Below are 17,673 nucleotides of genomic sequence, written 5' to 3'. Positions count from 1 at the left end.
CTCCTCTCGCAGAAATGACAGTAGCTCATAGTAAAGCCTCGCCAGAAGTGGAAAGAAAGCGCGGCAACGACGTCCCACGGCAACTGCCTCGCACTGGTTACGCCATAGACAAAAGGCCGTCGCAGCAATTAAAGTCGCCCGAAGCAGCGCGTGAGCAGCGACTAGGTGTAATAAAGTCGTTAACTCCAAGGCCACAGAAACCAGTATAGAGGGCCCTCCCGAATATCCCGGCAACGACGCAGTGCAGACGCGCATGTTTATTGGATTCTTAAAGGGGGCGATTCGGACACAGCGAAGATCGGACAACGCCCTACCAATCTAGCCTGTCTCCAGTTGGAATCCCTTCCCACCCTAGACGCCACATGAAGTCGCGTGGGTGGCCAGGCTGAATTGGCTGCGTTATCGCATCCCATGACATATTACTGGAACATGCGAGGCGCGTTCGGGGAGCTAGACGAAGCAGTGAGGCTGCCATAGCGTCTACTACACGGGTTTCGAGAACGTCTACATTAGTACATGCCTGCTGTATGGGGCGATAAAATGCCACTGCCGTACAGTAAAATGTATGTGCGTTTAAAACATTTGGTCCGCAATTTAAGTGCACCCCCGGTAACATGTAATGAATATTTTGCGCCAAGGAAATACCAATCGAGTTCACGCGTAGGACACTGATCACGCTGTAACAGGCGGAGCAGAAATCGAAGAGAAAGCAGCCGGAAGCGGACAGACACTGATGCGAACGCGAACCCACCGCGACAGCGTGGCTGCCCAAGCGCCGCGCGACAGACAAGTGCTGTACGGCTCGGCCAGAAGAAAGAATCGAGAAAGGACTGCAAAGACCTAATAACCCTTAATGGTGGCTGTACATGGTGAGAAACCTACAACGTGCGGCCGCAAAATACAGACTGTGCTAAGTACCTTCTTTCCAATAGAGTAAATTATACCCTTGAACTTCCTGGATATTTCGCCTTACATCTTCAAGAATTGAGAGCCACACAGAGTCTGATATGCCATCATAGGTATAATCAAGGCCTAAAATACGAAGAGAATGGCTCTTTTGTAGACTGAAAAAAGGACTTAGGCGTGCCTAAGGTGAACCAATGAACAATTAACTACATTTTGAAAAATTTAGCGCAGAATCTGAAATATTTCTGTAATGAATGAAAATTCGAAGGCTACGGGTTAAGCTACCTTCATTACTGAGATATAATGTGATGTCATCAGCGAATGCTGCCACATTCACAACACCGCTGCAAGGCAGTGGGTGACCGCACACGCAAGGGTCTCTCACTAGTGAGCGCAGAAATGGCTCAAGGCTGATCAGAAATATTACTTGGGATAGAGCGCACCGTGGACGAACACCACGATTAACGGCAAATGGTGCACTTTTATGACCATCAAGGAACAATGTACTTCGGATATTTGAATAAGCATTACTAATGTGTTCAACAAAATTTGAGAAAAAGCAGAACGAGGTCAGTACACTAAATATGTACCTATGTTCAAGGCGATCGAATGCCCTTTCTTGATCTAGTGAAACTAAGAGACCGCGTGCTGACCTGGTCACCATGCATGTCATTATGTCATGCGTAACGAACGAAAGACTGTGTATTTTTCTGCCAGAGACTGAGCATGCATGATGGTGTCCTAGTAAGGAAGGCATCGGGCTTTCCAAACGCAGGGTGGCAGTAGTTGTGAAGGTTTTGTTGTCAACGTTGAGAGAAGCGTGATTGGCCTCCATTCCTCTCGACGAACTGCTGATGGATCGTGTTTAGCTATCACCACAATACGGCCATCGCAAAAACTGGACGGAACATAAAGGTTCTCAAAGGAGCGGCTGATAGCAGATACGAAAGCGGCACCAATATCTTCCCTGAACGTTAGATAAAACTCAACGGATAACCCATCTGACCCTGGGGCCAAGCCACGCTTCAGGGAATATAATGTTGCCTTGACTTCATCCGGTCATTGTCGTGCACAAAGACGGTCAGCTGCCGCAGGTGGAACCTGAGGCAGCCGACTAAGCATTGCACGAAATCCTCGAAAGCCAGGATATATTTGCATAGTTGTACGCGGCATGTTTTCGAAATGCGTCAAAAAGAGCGAATAATCACACGTGGGAGGCGACGTAACAGAAAGTGCTCTTGCGGCCGTAGAACCGAATGCATTCGCATGTCTAAAAAGCGAGTTTCTTGAAAACAGCAGAACTTCAGGGTGTGCACACGGATTACGTCTGCATCGCCAAGCAGCACCTGACAAAGACGACGCTGCGATGAGGCGTTGGAAATGCTTCCCTATCGCACGCTGCCATGACCGCATCAACGGTCATGGCAGTAGACTGACCCGAAATGCAATACAGAACTTCGTTGCAGTATCCGCAAGCTCTTCCGGCATACGTTGTCTGAGTGCACATCCTTCAACTGAACGATGCAGACGCCACGGCACCTTGAATGCGTCACATGACACTGCGTCAGATCTAGAAACAGAGACGTGCAAGACTCTTCACAAAAAGAGCGTTAGTGCGCGTCATGTAGAACGCGAATGTCTAAGCGCTAAGGTTTTACTGATGAGGAAGTAGGGAAGCGAATTTCCAGTTTAAGTGGTGTGTGATAGGAAATATAAACAGGGGATGAAGGTAATGTTATCACATCAGATCGGGTGACATACCGAGCTAAATATCTTGGCAAATAGGTACGCTCTAACCTGCTTGACGACACACCGCGTCACCACGTCCAGGCAACTAAAGAACCGTGAAAAGATCGATCTGTATCCAGCAACGAAACGTGCTGGACAAGGTGACGCAACTCCCGTGCCTTCCAATCAGGGCGACCCCAGCCAGGGCCTTGCACATCTGCTCGGCTCTCTGAGACGCAGTAAAAATCCTCAACAGGCACCACGTGACAAACTTCCAGGAAATACACGTCCAGGCCGCGAAAATATCGTTGGACTAAATGGCCTGCGAGGGTTCATATATCCACAATATTCGTTACCTAAATTAATATAGTACGCCCTCAAATCCCAATATTCGCGCTGTCCCATCATAGAAGACATGACGATCTCACGAGAGACTTCTGTTGAAATAATAATACCAACTCCACTAGAACTTTATGTTGCGAATGAGAAAAAACAGTCTAGGTTAAACGTGCTTTTGAAAGTAAGAACATGTCTAATCATGAAAAAATTTCTTTTTTGCAAACACAGTATATCACATTTTTTTTTTTGCGCGGGCCACGCTGATAATTTGGGCTTGTTTTGCAGGACTTCGGAACCCTTGCGCGTTTAAATAAATAACGTTCAGGGTGTCCTCCACATTTAATTAAAAGTATCACCAAACCGACCTGGTCGTGTTCTCCAAGTCGGTGCCCCGGGAATAAGTCCGGGGGTTATGCAATGCACACGTCACTTCTTCGACGCTCTCGAAGAAGGCCCAGGTTTTTTGGGCCGCTGTAACTCGGTACTGCAATCCGGGCCACCGTCCGAGCCAGAAGCTTACGCATGGGAACGCTTCACGTCTCGTGGGGCCGCCATTTATATGTCGAGTTCACCCAGGCTTGGCGCGAGTTCAACGCTGCTATCAATTCCGAGGCTGAAGCTGTTCTCTGATGAGGAAGATGTCAGTAGCGGTAGGGCGGTGGGATTGATTTCAACGCCGCCGAAAACTTCGGCAGCCGGGGACTCATTCAGATGTACCGTATGCGGCGTTGTAGGCGATGTAACTGAGGCAGATGAAGCCACAGCAGATTTCGTGGTTGTATCGACCATAGTAATCGCAAGATCAGGTGTTCTGTCTGTGTTTAAAGCCTCGCTGCAATGAGGAGGACTGACAGTAGCAGCTGCAGTGGAGGCGCTGTCGGCCACAGCAGGCGTGTCCTGCTCTGCTTGGAAGGCCAGCGAACATGGCGTGTTGCGATTCGCCACGTCACGGTTTTCTTTTTCAGTACAGGAGGCAGGCTAACATGGTGCGTTGTGACTTCCCGAGCTGCACGCCTCTTATTTTCCATTTGTCGATGCTGGTTGATGTGGCGTCAGGGCAGTTTCTTTGCTCAATGCGTCACGCGCAGTCGCAACCGCAGCTGCCGCTGGCGGCAAGGGTGGAAAGACTCCAGCAGCAGCGTCCAAGTATAAACGCCGCTCAGTGCACGCAACCGTAGGGTGACCATCCCCGTAACGCCGACAAGGATGGTCACATCCGTCGCTTTCCTGGCCATGGACAGCGCAACAGCCACAGAACGCTCCGGTGCACTTTGCGCGGTAGTGGTCGCTTGAACCACACCGACGACACACGCGTTGCAAGCCGTTGTAGTCAAACGTCCCACGATGACCAGAGACTCGCCGATAATTGGGGACCGCGGTTGCAGTGCTCACTTCCTTACGAGCGAAGCGTGTGCCCGTGAGCACGCCACGTCGTCCGCTCATAAGACCAGCGTTGACAGATAGAACCTTGCCGTATGGTGATAGTGCCTCCTTGAGGACTTCGTTCGGAACTAAGGACGGCAAAACGAGGCAGGTTACGGTAGTGACCTGCAGGCTGACGGGAACGGCAGGACAACGCTCACCATTAATCAAAAGACTAGCACAAATAGCAGGGACAAAGACAGAGAAGACGACAGGACGAGCGCTCGTCCTGTCGTCTTCTCTGTCTTTGTCCCTGCTATTTTGCGCTAGTCTTTTGAATAATGATGACACACCAACTAGCCCAGTTTTCTGCCTTGATCAACGCTCGCCACCGGTGACAAGGCTGCCAGCATCGACGATTAGAGTCATCCAAGCCATGCTCTTGACGGTGACTTGAAAATTGAGGGCTCCCATGTGCTGAACGCAGTAGACCTCACAGAGGACAACCATTGAGGCCGTCGCGTCGACGACGGTCTCGGGAACATTCTCCGTATGGACCCCAACATCGAAGACGTGGGCCTTCGGAGGAGTCCTCGATGCTCTAGGTGCCATGGCATGAGAGGCGGATGTCCCCGACGTGGAACACGCAGGGAGGTCAGCAGAAAATCTTAACTGTTGTTCCGTTCTTCTTCTTCTTTCCTCGGCAAAAAAAGCTGATGCTCCTTTCAGGAGGGGAAAGCTGCGATGACGGTCAATTGGCTTGCTTCTGCCGCTTCGCAGGTAGTATCTTGTTTCTCGCTTGGCAAGCAAACTTGTCCTTAAGCGTTCTTCAATGTGAGTATGCAATGCTGTTTTAGTTCGTTTTGGATGGTTTTGATGCTACGTTTGAGCTTCTATTTTAGTGAAACGTATTCCGTCCGTTGAGCTGCATGGGTGATTTCAGTAGATGCATGCACTATTCGCTTCACTGTGCTGGGTGTTGGTAGCCTCTGCCTTAAGAGGGTATGAGCCATTGAATTTTTGCTTGCGTATGGGGGTATGAGCCTTTTCTAACGGGGTGTATGAGCCGTTGGAACTTTGCTTGCTTACGGGTATAGGAGCCCTTGCTGACGATGATATTTTTGTACCACTTCACTAGACGCAGCGTATTTTAGGTATGAGCCGTTGCAATGAACCAATTAAGGCATCCGTCGTAATAAATTACCCTGTGCGCTTCTAGATCTAAAGCTACCGTCTGAGGGTGAGGCACGTCAACTGCGGGAGTCAAAATTTATTTTAGCCACCTGGTGACGTTTTTTTGTGCGCAAAGCATGCAAAACAAAGCAAGGCGCACAAGCGTTTCTGCCACCATCACATTTTCTAGTGCCAGTACCGCGGCGGGGAAATGAACCCGCCACCAAGTGCCGCACAGAGCCCAACATGTGGTCAACAATTCAATCCTGCGCCCCTTCGTAGTCGGCGCCCGTGACGGAAGTGCAGCTGCTGTGGCGTTCTTCTGTTAGCGAGTATGATCGAGACAAGTGCATTTTATTGAAGTATTGTGAAAGCGCCGTTGTGTGGTGCGTGACTATAGCCGATGAGCTGGCTTTCCTTTTTAGGCCTCATTACCTCTATTGTTGCGCTCGAACGTGGCTGTTGATTCGGTGTGTAGCTCTGCGCTAAAACTCCAACATAGCATTTAAAAGCAACTTTTAAAATGTGGTGCATAGCGCAAGCTGCTGGACCAGTAGCTGCATGATGAACTCCAAAGAGGGGGTACCAGCGAAACACAAAGGACGCGCACACAAGGAAACAGCGTTAGACTCGGATGGACGCAGCAGTTCGTGTCTATAGCGCATTTTCCTTGTGCGCGCGTCCTTTGTGTTTCGCTGGAACCCTCTTTTTCAAGTTCTTTCATATTTCTCTCAGCGCTAGAAGGTTCTTCCACTAAGACACAAAGACGACCAAGAAGTGTCGTGTGAGCTTACTTGTACCTTTCAGCATTTGCAGGTTTGTTGCACTAAATTGAGCTCTAGTTTTAGGTACCCGAATGCCAAAGGACTCTGCCGCCACCACCAAGAGGCTTTTGAAAGTTTTAAGTACTCAGCGCAGGCTCAATCTGCCGTATTCGTTCTGCTAGACACAGCTCGACCACACACGGTTAGGCGCAAAGGATACACACCCTAGTTGCTCGGGTCCACAGTGTCGTAAACCAAGAAGCACTTGCTGACGCAGAGGCCCTAGTTGGGCGCCGTCTATTGTAGGCTTGTGTAATGACTCGACTTTATTTATCCATTATCCAGGAAAAGCCTTAAAATCGCGTTTAATACAAAAAATTTGGGCAGGTTACATTTGTTCGTCCGTGTCCTATGCATGTCAGCTGTCATAGTTTCCATTGCGTCTGATATGATGACGTCATAGTTGACAGCAAGACATTGCAGTAGGTCACATGTGAAATGAAAGTTTTTTGGTTGTAAAGAGAGGCGCCGGCGCAGGAAAAGGCGTAGGCGCAGTAGCTATTTCTTTTATTTGCAGATAACACGATCTAAATGCTGGAGACATGACTTCACACCACTTCACAACTGAAATAAACAATTTCTCTCATCACACAGCAACCGGCCCTTAGTGGCCAGATGTCGGTGTAGGCTTCCGCAGATTGAAAGCTGCGTGATACTCGTAATAGTGCAGCCTAAGACCGTGACGAGGTGTTTGATGATTCAGACAATAAGCGGACTTGGTTTGTACAATTTACTTAAGTGCCACTTCTGTCGCAGCTCGTAGGCGCAGAATCACGTTGCACTGTTTGCTATTGCTACGGGGTCGTATTCCCACTGACGAAGAGCCGCGCAGGACGAAGACGAAGACGACGATTGGAAGCTAGCGCGGGCTGTTGCCTCTTGGTCAACTGCGGCGTATAGCCTTGTAAATATACTTGTAAATAGCTTTTCGTCGGTGTCTCCCTACGTAACATATTTGGTGGAGTCGGACGTTCCCTGTACCTCGTCACGGAGCTTCGCAGTGGACGGTCCGTCGAGCCTACCTTCATGGCTCCCGGCGACGCCAACCCGACTCCACCGGCTCCAACACCTGCTGCCACTTCGACGACCTACATCACCCTCTCCGCTCCCCGTGATCCTGGCGTATTCTCGGCAAAAGATGGGGAAGACGTCGAGGACTGGATCAGCCTTTACGAACACGTCAGCCGCAATAACCGGTGGGACCCAACTATCATGCTCGCCAACGTCGTCTTTTACCTCGGTGGCACACCTCGAGTTTGGTATCGGACGCACGAAGATGAGCTGGCCAGTTGGGATTCGCTTAAGCAAAAGCTTCGAGACTTGTTCGGCAACCCCTACGGTCACCAACTTGCCGCGCAGAAGGCGCTTTCCGGTCGTGTGCAGACGTCAACGGAGCCCTACGTCACGTACATTCAGGACGTCTTGGCTCTATGCCACAAAGTTGACGCACACATGACTGAGCCCGACAAGGTCTCCCACATCCTCAAAGGCATTGCCGATGACGCCTTCAACTTGCTCGTGTTTAACAACGTCGCGATGGTGCATGCACTTATAAAAGAGTGCCGCCGCCTGGAATTCGCTAAAAGCCGACGTATCGACCAACAGTTTGCCCGTCTGCCCAACACCCCAGCGACATCTTCCTGTGCCGACGCTCCTCGTCCCAACAACACTGGCGATGTTACCAGGATTGTCCGGCGTGAGCTCGAGGCCGCCTATCCGGCTGCGTTCGACTCCAGCCCCTCCAATGCACCTGCAGTCACTGTTTCCCTGATCCAGGCAGTTGTCCGCCAGGAGTTCGCCAACATGGGTATTCACACCATCTGCTCGGCCCATCGCCCTGATCCCCACCCGGCATCTTCGATGCCACCCCGTCCCGCGCCTTCTTACCCTCCACGTTTCCGCAACCCCTCTGAATGGCGCACTGCAGAAGACAAGCCAATTTGTTTTCACTGCCATCGAATTGGGCACATTTCTCGGCACTGCCGCAGTCGCTGGCGTTCCCTGCACCAGTCTACATATACTGCCTACTCTCGCCCCCCAGGTGGCCTTTCTCGTCCCTATGCTGCCCGCTCAGATAATCCGCCACCGATTCTCCTGCGCCGAACCGCCCCTATTCTCGCTCGCCTTCGCCCCAACGACGACAATCTCGCTCTCCCCAGCCCCGTCGTTCCTATTCGCCGACTCCCTTCGGACGCCGCTCCCAGCCGGAAAACTAGACGATGCAGCGCCTCGAGGTGACGCTGCATTGCTCCCTACGCCGCCAAATCCTCCCCTGACGTTGCCCACCCATCTGAACCTTCTTGACGTGCAAGTCGACGGTGTTCCTGTATCAGCTCTCATAGACACCGGGGCGCATTTGTCGGTAATGAGCGCGGATCTTCGTCACCGGCTGAGGAAAATAATCACGCCCGCCACGACGCCTGTTGTCCGTGTCGCCGATGGCGGAACAGCCCCCGTAATTGGTATGTGTGCCGCCCGCGTCTCCTTCGCCGATCGCTCCACTACCGTGCTATTCACAGTCATCGCTCACTGTCCCCACGACATCATCCTCGGCCTCGACTTCCTCTCCGCCCATTCTGCTCTCATCGATTGCTCCGCCAGTACTCTCCGCCTCGACCTGCCTGTTCTGGATCCCGCTGAAGAACACCTTCCTCGCCTCAGTTCCGTCGACTTCGTTCGCTTACCACCTTCGGCACTGACTTACGTTGACTTCGTGTCATCCCCGCCAGTGCCCGACGTTCACTACATCGCGGCTCCTATGCAAGACGTCCTCCTTACACACGGGATCACACTACCTCATACTATTTTATCTATTACGGCGAATTGCGTCTGCCTGCCAGTGGTCAATTTTGCCTTGACGACACAAGTGCTGCCACGCGGAATGTCTCTGGCCCAACTTTGCTCATTCGAGGATCACTCTGTAGCATCGATTTCAATAGACGACTATTCAACCGATCCTCCTCTACCATCGCAGTCGGCGACTTGTACCATCGCCAACTTACATAAAATGATTGCACCCGACATGCCGTCCGAGCACGCTCGTGCGCTCTACCGCGTTCTCATTTCCTACCAAGATATTTTTGACTTTAACGATCGTCCTTTGGCCCAAACAACAGCTGTTAAACATCGCATTAATACCGGAGATGCCCCTCCTATTCATCGCCGCCCGTATCGAGTATCACCGGCTGAGCGTCAAGTGATTCACACTGAAGTTCGCAAAATGCTTGCCAAGAACATTATTGAACCGTCATGTAGTCCATGGGCGTCACCGGTTGTGTTGGTAAAAAAGAAGGATGGCTCATGGCGCTTTTGCGTGGATTATCGGCACCTTAACAGGGTTACCAAAAAGGACGTGTATCCCCTACCTCGGATTGATGACGCCCTTGACTGCCTCCACGGTGCTCGCTATTTCTCCTCTATTGACCTTCGCTCCGGCTATTGGCAGATTGCCGTGGACGATCTCGACCGCGAGAAGACTGCCTTTGTAACACCCGACGGTCTTTATCAATTCAAGGTGATGCCGTTCGGCCTATGTAACGCTCCTGCCACTTTTGAACGCATGATGGACTCCCTTCTTCACGGTTTCAAATAGTCCATGTGCCTGTGCTACTTAGACGACGTTATAGTATTCTCCCCAACATTCGCTACGCACCTCGAGCGCCTCTCAGCAGTCCTGGACGTTTTTCGGCGAGCCGGTCTGCAACTCAACGCATCGAAGTGCCAATTCGGCCGTCGCCAGATTACCGTCCTTGGACATCTCGTTGACGCGAACGGAGTGCAACCGGACCCAGGCAAGATCCATGCTGTTACGCACTTCCCTGTTCCGAAGTGTGTCAAGGATGTGCGCAGCTTCATCGGCCTTTGCTCGCACTTCCGCCGTTTCGTCCAAAATTTCGCGGCCATAGCACGACCACTAACCGAGCTTTTGAAAAAAGACGCCCCTTTCCAGTGGGGCGATAACGAGGCCTCTGCATTCTCGCTTCTCATCGATCTTCTCACAACGCCCCCCATTCTGGCCCACTTCGATCCTTCTGCGCCTACCGAAGTCCGTACTGATGCCAGCGGTCACGGAATTGGCGCAGTACTGGCACAACGCCAGCGTGGCCACGACCGTGTTATCGCTTACGCCAGCAGGCTCCTCTCACCCGCGGAGCGCAACTATTCCATCACTGAGCGTGAGTGTCTGGCCCTAGTTTGGGCGGTTGCGAAGTTCCGCCCTTACTTATATGGCCGACCCTTTTCCGTTATCACAGACCATCACGCGCTTTGTTGGTTATGCTCATTGAAAGACTCTTCGGGAAGACTTGGTCGCTGGGCCTTACGCCTCCAAGAATATTCGTTCTCTGTCACCTACAAATCTGGCCGACTACACAAGGACGCTGACTGCCTGTCTCGCTACCCGGTACACGAGCCTGACGACGCCGACAGTAGTACCGCCGACGGCATTTTCTCTGTGTCTGCCTTCGCTAACATCGCCGATGAGCAGTACCGAGACCTATCGCTGCGAGTACTCATCGAGCGTCTGCGCTCTGCACCTACCGACGCATCCGTTCGCCGATATGTCCTCCAGGGCGGCATTCTGTACCGAAGGAGCTTCCTCCCTGACGGCCCTGATCTTCTTCTTGTCGTGCCACAACATCTACGACAGACTGTGCTCTTTCAGATCCATGACGCACCCACTGCAGGACATCTTGGCGTAACCCGCACGTACGACCGCGTCCGCCGCCGCTTCTATTGGCCTGGTCTTGCTCGCTCCGTCCGACGCTATGTTGCTGCCTGTGATCCCTGCCAACGTCGGAAAACGCCTCAGGTGCTACCTTCCGGTCATCTCCAGCCGATCGCCGTCCCTGTGGAACCGTTTTTTCGTGTTGGATTAGACCTCCTTGGTCCCTTTCCCACGTCATCGTCTCAGAACAAATGGGTAGCCGTCGCAACTGATTACGCCACCCGATACGCTATCACGCGGGCTCTACCTACCAGTTGCGCCACTGACGTCGCGGACTTTCTCTTGCGTGACATTATCTTAGTGCATGGCGCCCCGCGACAGCTGCTTACTGACCGCGGTCGTAACTTCCTCTCGAAAGTTACCGCCGACATTGTGCGCTCCTGCTCTATTCAACACAAGCTGACTACCTCATACCATCCTCAAACCAATGGACTGACAGAGCGCTTAAACCGTACCCTTACCGACATGCTGTCCAAGTACGTTTCGAAGGACCACCACGACTGGGACGTTGCCCTTCCTTACGTCACCTTTGCTTACAATTCTTCCCGGCACGACACCGCCGGAGTTTCTCCATTTTATCTACTCTACGGTCGCGAACCGACCTTGCCCCTTGACACGGTACTTCCTCCTGCTGCGACCTCAACAACCGAGTATGCGCGCGACGCCATCGCCCTCGCCGATCATGCACGCCAGCTTGCCCGTGCTCGACTGACGGCCTCGCAAACCGCGCAGCAGCGTCAGTACAACGCCCGCCACCGTGACGTACAGTTTTCGCCTGGTGCACTCGTGCTCCTGTGGTCGCCCTGTCGTCACGTTGGACTTTCCGAAAAGCTCCTTTCGCGATACACAGGGCCCTACCGCGTGCTTCGCCAGGTGACGCCTGTGACTTATGAAATTGCTCCTGTGAGCTCAACCTCGTCATCTACTCTGGCATCCAGTGATGTGCACGTCAGTAGGCTCAAGAGCTACTACACTGCTTCAGAGTCCAGCCTTTAGTCGCTCCGGGACGGCGCTTTTGCCGCCGGGGGTAATGCTACGGGGTCGTATTCCCACTGACGAAGAGCCGCGCAGGACGAAGACGAAGACGACGATTGGAAGCTAGCGCGGACTGTTGCCTCTTGGTCAACTGCGGCGTATAGCCTTGTAAATATACTTGTAAATAGCTTTTCGTCGGTGTCTCCCTACGTAACACTATTACTAGTCTATAAGAGCGGAAAAACTATTTATGCAGAACATACCACAATGTAGACGACTAAATAGGTTGTATTAAGAGGTAATAACAATCTTGCCATCGTAAGATGTGCCTATAATTTAAAGATTACAAACAAGGTAAATAAGTACTTCCTGTATCACCACATAAATATAAAGAAAAGTTGTCTTCATGGCGAGAGACGAAAAACGACCGAACGCCATGAGGCTCATGTTCCTTTATTGCGTCACATTTTTTTTCGCATTAGTAGTGTGGATAATATCATCTAGGACTCACTGTGCATACCTCGATTTAAACCTGTCCAATCTTGATTTAAAAATTCTTTTGCGCAGGTGTTAGCCACTGGGAGACCATGGTCAAAGGAAAGATGGTGCACCTTTCGAAACACATTGGAGATGAGGAAGGCACAACAAAATTTCCGACAAGCACTGGACTCGTGAGTCATAACGAATAAGCTAGAATCTCTTTGTTGATGTTGGTAGTGAAGGTGATACTTACACCGTTTATAGCTATTTGTTATGCAGGTCACTGGCCCGAATGCCAGGGCCAACGGAAAATATCAGGCGACAGAAAACTTGTACTGAGGCGCACAGTCTCTCTGATCCAACTGTGATTGAAGGCACAAAAAAGAATATCAGAAATTTAGGTTCTTTGTCTCAATTGAAATGTACAATTTTAAGGAAAAGGGAAATGCAAGAACACAAAACGCTACTTCTGGCACGTTGGAGCGAAACTCGCACCTTCGCCGTTACCTTCGCGATACTCTACCAATTAGGCTATGGCGACAGCCGTCGCTCAGTGGGGACCCCATCCACGTTCTTGTTTTTTTATGTATACGCAGCATAGATCTGGCCCTGGCAGTGTTAGCCAACGCCATTCGTGATCATGGTCGATCATGCGGCAGATTATTTTAAACAATAGGCATGCCATGGTGCACGAGCTGTAGGTGTAGCCAACTGGCCAAGTAAGCCTGGCGTGCTGCCTGAAGCCATTGATGCTGCCAGAGTCGAGATATTTGTTACCAATGAACGGGAAGGGCAAATAAATCTCAGTCTGCTTATTTTGAAGGAAGGATGGCCGCAACCTTAGCTAAACAGGTAATGCCCAAACAATGCGGGAGGTGTGGCTTGAGCTGTAACTGGCGACAGGGCATCTTTTCGCCAACTCATATTGCTGTGGTCATTGTATTTATTGTCTGTTATTAAAATCCCGCAAATTTCCCCGGTGTGTTTGTTGTTTTCGTTGTCTTGGGGTTCAACATTTCTTGTAGCGAAAAATGAAGCCCCTCGTTTTAAATTTTTCTTGGAGCAAGTATACCTTGTATGTTGAATAGGGTGTAGCCATTAAACGTTCCTCTTTGCTGGTGCGCACAAACAGTGCTGGGCAGTCTCCTCTATTGCTGGTTTCAATCTCGTAAAATTTCAACATTTCCGACACAATGAACCTCAGAAGACAAAGCTTTGATAGAACGGCGATATGAGCACCGCAGTTTCTACAGAATGGCGTCAGACGCCTATCGTAATTGCGTTCCGCGCACTGAGTGGTAAGAAAATTGTTTTAGGAAAATATACGCTCCACATCTGGCTTCCAGTGCTCCGAGTTCGCGGCTGTGCTAGGTCGCATCAATTGAAGACATAGCTCTGGAGTGGCACGGAGAAGAAAGACGACAGGACGTTCGCCTAAACATAAACTTTAGTGCATGTCCTATCGTCTTTCTTGAGCGTTCCATACAGCGTTATGACTTCTATTGATGCATCTAACCAACTAGCCCGCAAATCCGCACTCTCTGATTTTATGCTGTTTCTCCGATGTCTTACATACGTCGCGTAAGATACCTACCCTGCTCATACAATCGAACGAATGCTTTCTGGGGTAATGCTCGAAATAATTAATACATGAACAGTAAAAAACGATATAATTGTTCACTCATATTGGCCTTGGAATTACGTGTGTTTTATTTTTAAATTATGGGATTTAGCATGCCAGATCCAACCTCTGATTGTGAGGCACGCTGTAGTGGGAGATTCCAAAAAAAAAAAAATGGACAACCCGGCGTTCTTTAACACGCACCCAAATCTAAATACACGTTTGATTTCGCGTTTTGCCCCCAAAGGAATGCGACTGCCGCGGCCGGGATTGGATTATGCCATCTGTAGTGCTTAGCAGCCAGACACCACAATCACTAAGCAACGGCGGCGAGTAGTGTCGCTGACTGTCTGCGTGTGTACCCGACGGGATGAATTTGGCGTTGCCCTTCTAAGGTCAAGCGAATGGGATCGAATCCAGGTCACGGCGGCCGCGTTTCGATAGCTAGGAAATTCAGTAACGCCCCGTGTCGTTTATTGCGTACTTGGTAAGGAAACCGAGGTGGTCCCAAATAATCCGTTCCCGCCGTGCTTGCGCAGTGGCTATGGTGTTGCGCTGCTGAGCACGAATCGCGCGATCGAATCCCGGCTACGGCTGCCGCATTTCGTTGGGGGCAAAAATACACTTGTACATAGATTTAGGTGCGCGGTAAAAAACCTCAGGTGGTCCAAATTTCGGGAGTCCTCCACTTCGGCGTGCCTCATGATCAGAAAGTGGTTTTGGCATGTAAAACCTAACATTTAAATATATTATTCCGCAGTACACCCCTTTTTTTCGGTGTCCCGTCATTTAAGCTGTTTGCTAAGTACGCGTTTGTACCAACAAGCCTGGCTAGCCACTTTTCTGAAGCTCATAATCACATCAATATTTTGGCACGCCAAATGCACGCATTTGTTTATTTTATTTTTGTGAGTGTCCCTACGTCTTTGTGTGTGCGTGCGTGTTTGTGTGTGTGTTTGTGTTACGCATGCCCTTTACCTCTGCCATCGTATTTTTTCTTGACGTTCGCGTATTCATTCGAGCAAGGAACCAACAATGAACCAACAGCGGCGCTGCAGGGGCGTTATATGCGCGCGTCCCATAACATGTGGTCAAGTGTCCTGTGACTTTATCCAAACAGGTACGCTGCTCCTCAACGAAGCGTTCACCGGGCTGCCGTCCCTGTGCCACCCCGCATCTCTGCCGCTGCTTCACTGCTTGTTGGTCACAGTGTTTGCAAGCTCCTCCGTCACGCATCACAGTTCTTCCACTACCGCTTAGCCTGCGGCCTTCTCTCGTGCCTCTTGAAGATTCGCACACAATCCCTTGCTGTTTGCCGCGAAGTAATGTTATCGCAATAGCGTCCAACGATGAATGTTGCTTATTCGAGCGCGGTATTGCAGTCGGTGCCCTTTATTGAGTAAACTGAATTAGACAAAGAATCAAGAATACGATCTCCTAACACGGCTTTAATTTCTCCGACAATCGTCAAGTGAACAACTTGCATGTTTAGGCCTCCCTAAGTCACGCAACCTAATCTACTCGCCAGGGGAAAACTAAGAATGAAACTTTATAGCAGCGTGCGGTACTAATCTGTATTGTAAATCGTCATGTACTCAGAAAATTTTAATGTTTCTTGGTGGGCGGGTTGGTGCATGGCCATGATACGAAGAGCTGCGCGTATAGAAAATGAACCAAGGAAACTGCGTTCATTCCGTCTATTTAGTTTTCTCTTGTGTTCGTGCTTTTATACACACGACTCTTCCTAACGTAAGATAATCATAAAAACTTGTCATAACTCGTCGTACTGAACTAACACAATCACATAAGAGAAGCGTACTTTTTTAATAAAGCGTACAGTTTAGTCGGTCTGCGTCTTCTCAGAAACAGTAGTACAACTGGCGGCTAGGGTGAGACTTTTTGCTGCCATCTAGTCCAGATGGCACGCCTGATTTCAAGCAAACACTTTTACTTCGAAATGGGACGCGCAGGCAGACCGCTTCCTTGGTGTCATTTCCGCCAGCAAGCGCCGCGTCGTAAGATTTCGCGTTGATGTAGTTCGGCATAGCGGTGGGCACGCGCTTCGGGCTCCTTACATTTGCGCTCACGAGTTTACATGAATCATAAGAAAAAAACAACGTCGTATACATTGCAAGATTTTTCTCGGTTTACTGGGCCATGCGCATGTATCATTTCTGCTACAATCAGTTGCCGCTCAATCTCCTGCTCAGCAATCAAACATGATGAGTAGACATTGCATACTCAGTACTGAGGACAGGCACACCGTAAAAAACTAAGCAATCATGCGTAGCGAACCGAAAGGGTATCACTTATTCTCCGTATTTGCTCCGCTGAAGCGTAACATGAAGAGCCCGATAGTTGGTCACGCATGATATTCAAACTATGAGACAAGGTTGTTTTGAGCCCAAAGGAAAACGCGAGGGAAGCAGTTCTCCTGCAGCACTCTAAAGGATGTAATTCCTCCACATTTTTTTCTTGTCAGTTTAAGGCTGCACGCCAAGTTGAAGACGCAACCTTCTTTCTTTAAAAGGTTTATTTTGGGCCTTCTGTCTGTTCTTTCTTTTTTCGGTAATTTAGTGTTCGAATAAGGGGTAAGCCAAGAAGTCATTGATAACAGTTTATCCCTATCACAGATGTGATAGGTATAAGCTCTCACATTGGTTACACCCTACGCTTAAAACCTGTTCTTTACGCTCTCTTGGCTTTTTAACTGCTAAAATAAGTACAAGATTGTCTTTTTGTGTATGTATACGCACGGTAGCCTGCTTATTTGCACGAGTAGCTACAATATCACCAAGATGGGGGTGCGAAGGCGAAGGAAAGGAAGGTCTGTCAGGAATCAATCCGCGATAGTTACCATGCAAGAGAAACCAGGGGATAGTAGTCTTTCAACAAGTACGTTGCTGTTTGGTTATTGATGTGCAAGGAGGGTGCAGTATTCCGGAATGAAAATGTACACTGGATGGAAGCAAATTTAAATCTTGGCACTGCGCCGAACGATGTCTTGCCCTTAACGAGCGTTTCAAGGGTACGACTTGAGCCTAGTGATTCTCGTGTTTGCCCTATCTGAGGCTCTCAGTCACTTCAGCAATGTAAAAAAATACACACTTGATAAGTTGAAACTAGTCAGAATAGAGCATGGCCTTTACACAACGAAAACTTCTCTTCAGCTTTACTGGTCACTTCAATGTGAGGGCATCCCGCTACAGTACCGATCGCTCAAACAAGCTGGAGAAATAATGAGCCACACCATTGCCTATTACATGCAGAAAGCAAGAACCAGAAGCATCTAAACTACGAATCTGATTAATTTTACCTCTCCTGAATATTTATTCGAATTGGTGCAGCTGATAACTTTCTTAAAACTTTCGCTAAACAAATTTTGAGCATCTGTTTCGTACTCGAATATGCATATCTTCTTTCCTTATTAGGAGTTTTCAAAGACGCTTTCATGTTTACTTCACACATATCTGGCTGGGCAACAAACGTCCAAAAAGGTTTGATATGGCTTCGATTTTATAGCCAGGATTGACAGCTAA

At 49.8% G+C, this 17,673-nt stretch overlaps 1 protein-coding gene across 4 annotated transcripts in view; it reads left to right on the top strand.

Moving 5' to 3' along the window:
• LOC139056989 (uncharacterized) overlaps positions 1-17,673 on the top strand; it is a 119,568-nt gene that overhangs the window by 81,075 nt on the left and 20,820 nt on the right. For all 4 annotated transcript variants that reach the window (XM_070534777.1, XM_070534776.1, XM_070534775.1 and 1 more), the window contains one exon: positions 12,601-12,704. In XM_070534777.1, the coding sequence (XP_070390878.1) occupies positions 12,601-12,704 (104 nt within the window). The remainder of the gene's footprint in view (positions 1-12,600; positions 12,705-17,673) is intronic.

The sequence above is a fragment of the Dermacentor albipictus genome, chromosome 3 (genome assembly GCF_038994185.2).
Source record: "Dermacentor albipictus isolate Rhodes 1998 colony chromosome 3, USDA_Dalb.pri_finalv2, whole genome shotgun sequence".
Classification (NCBI taxonomy): Eukaryota; Metazoa; Arthropoda; class Arachnida; order Ixodida; family Ixodidae; genus Dermacentor; species Dermacentor albipictus.
The sequence above is the reverse complement of the archived record's forward strand: the minus strand, read 5'-3'. Positions and strand labels throughout refer to the sequence as shown.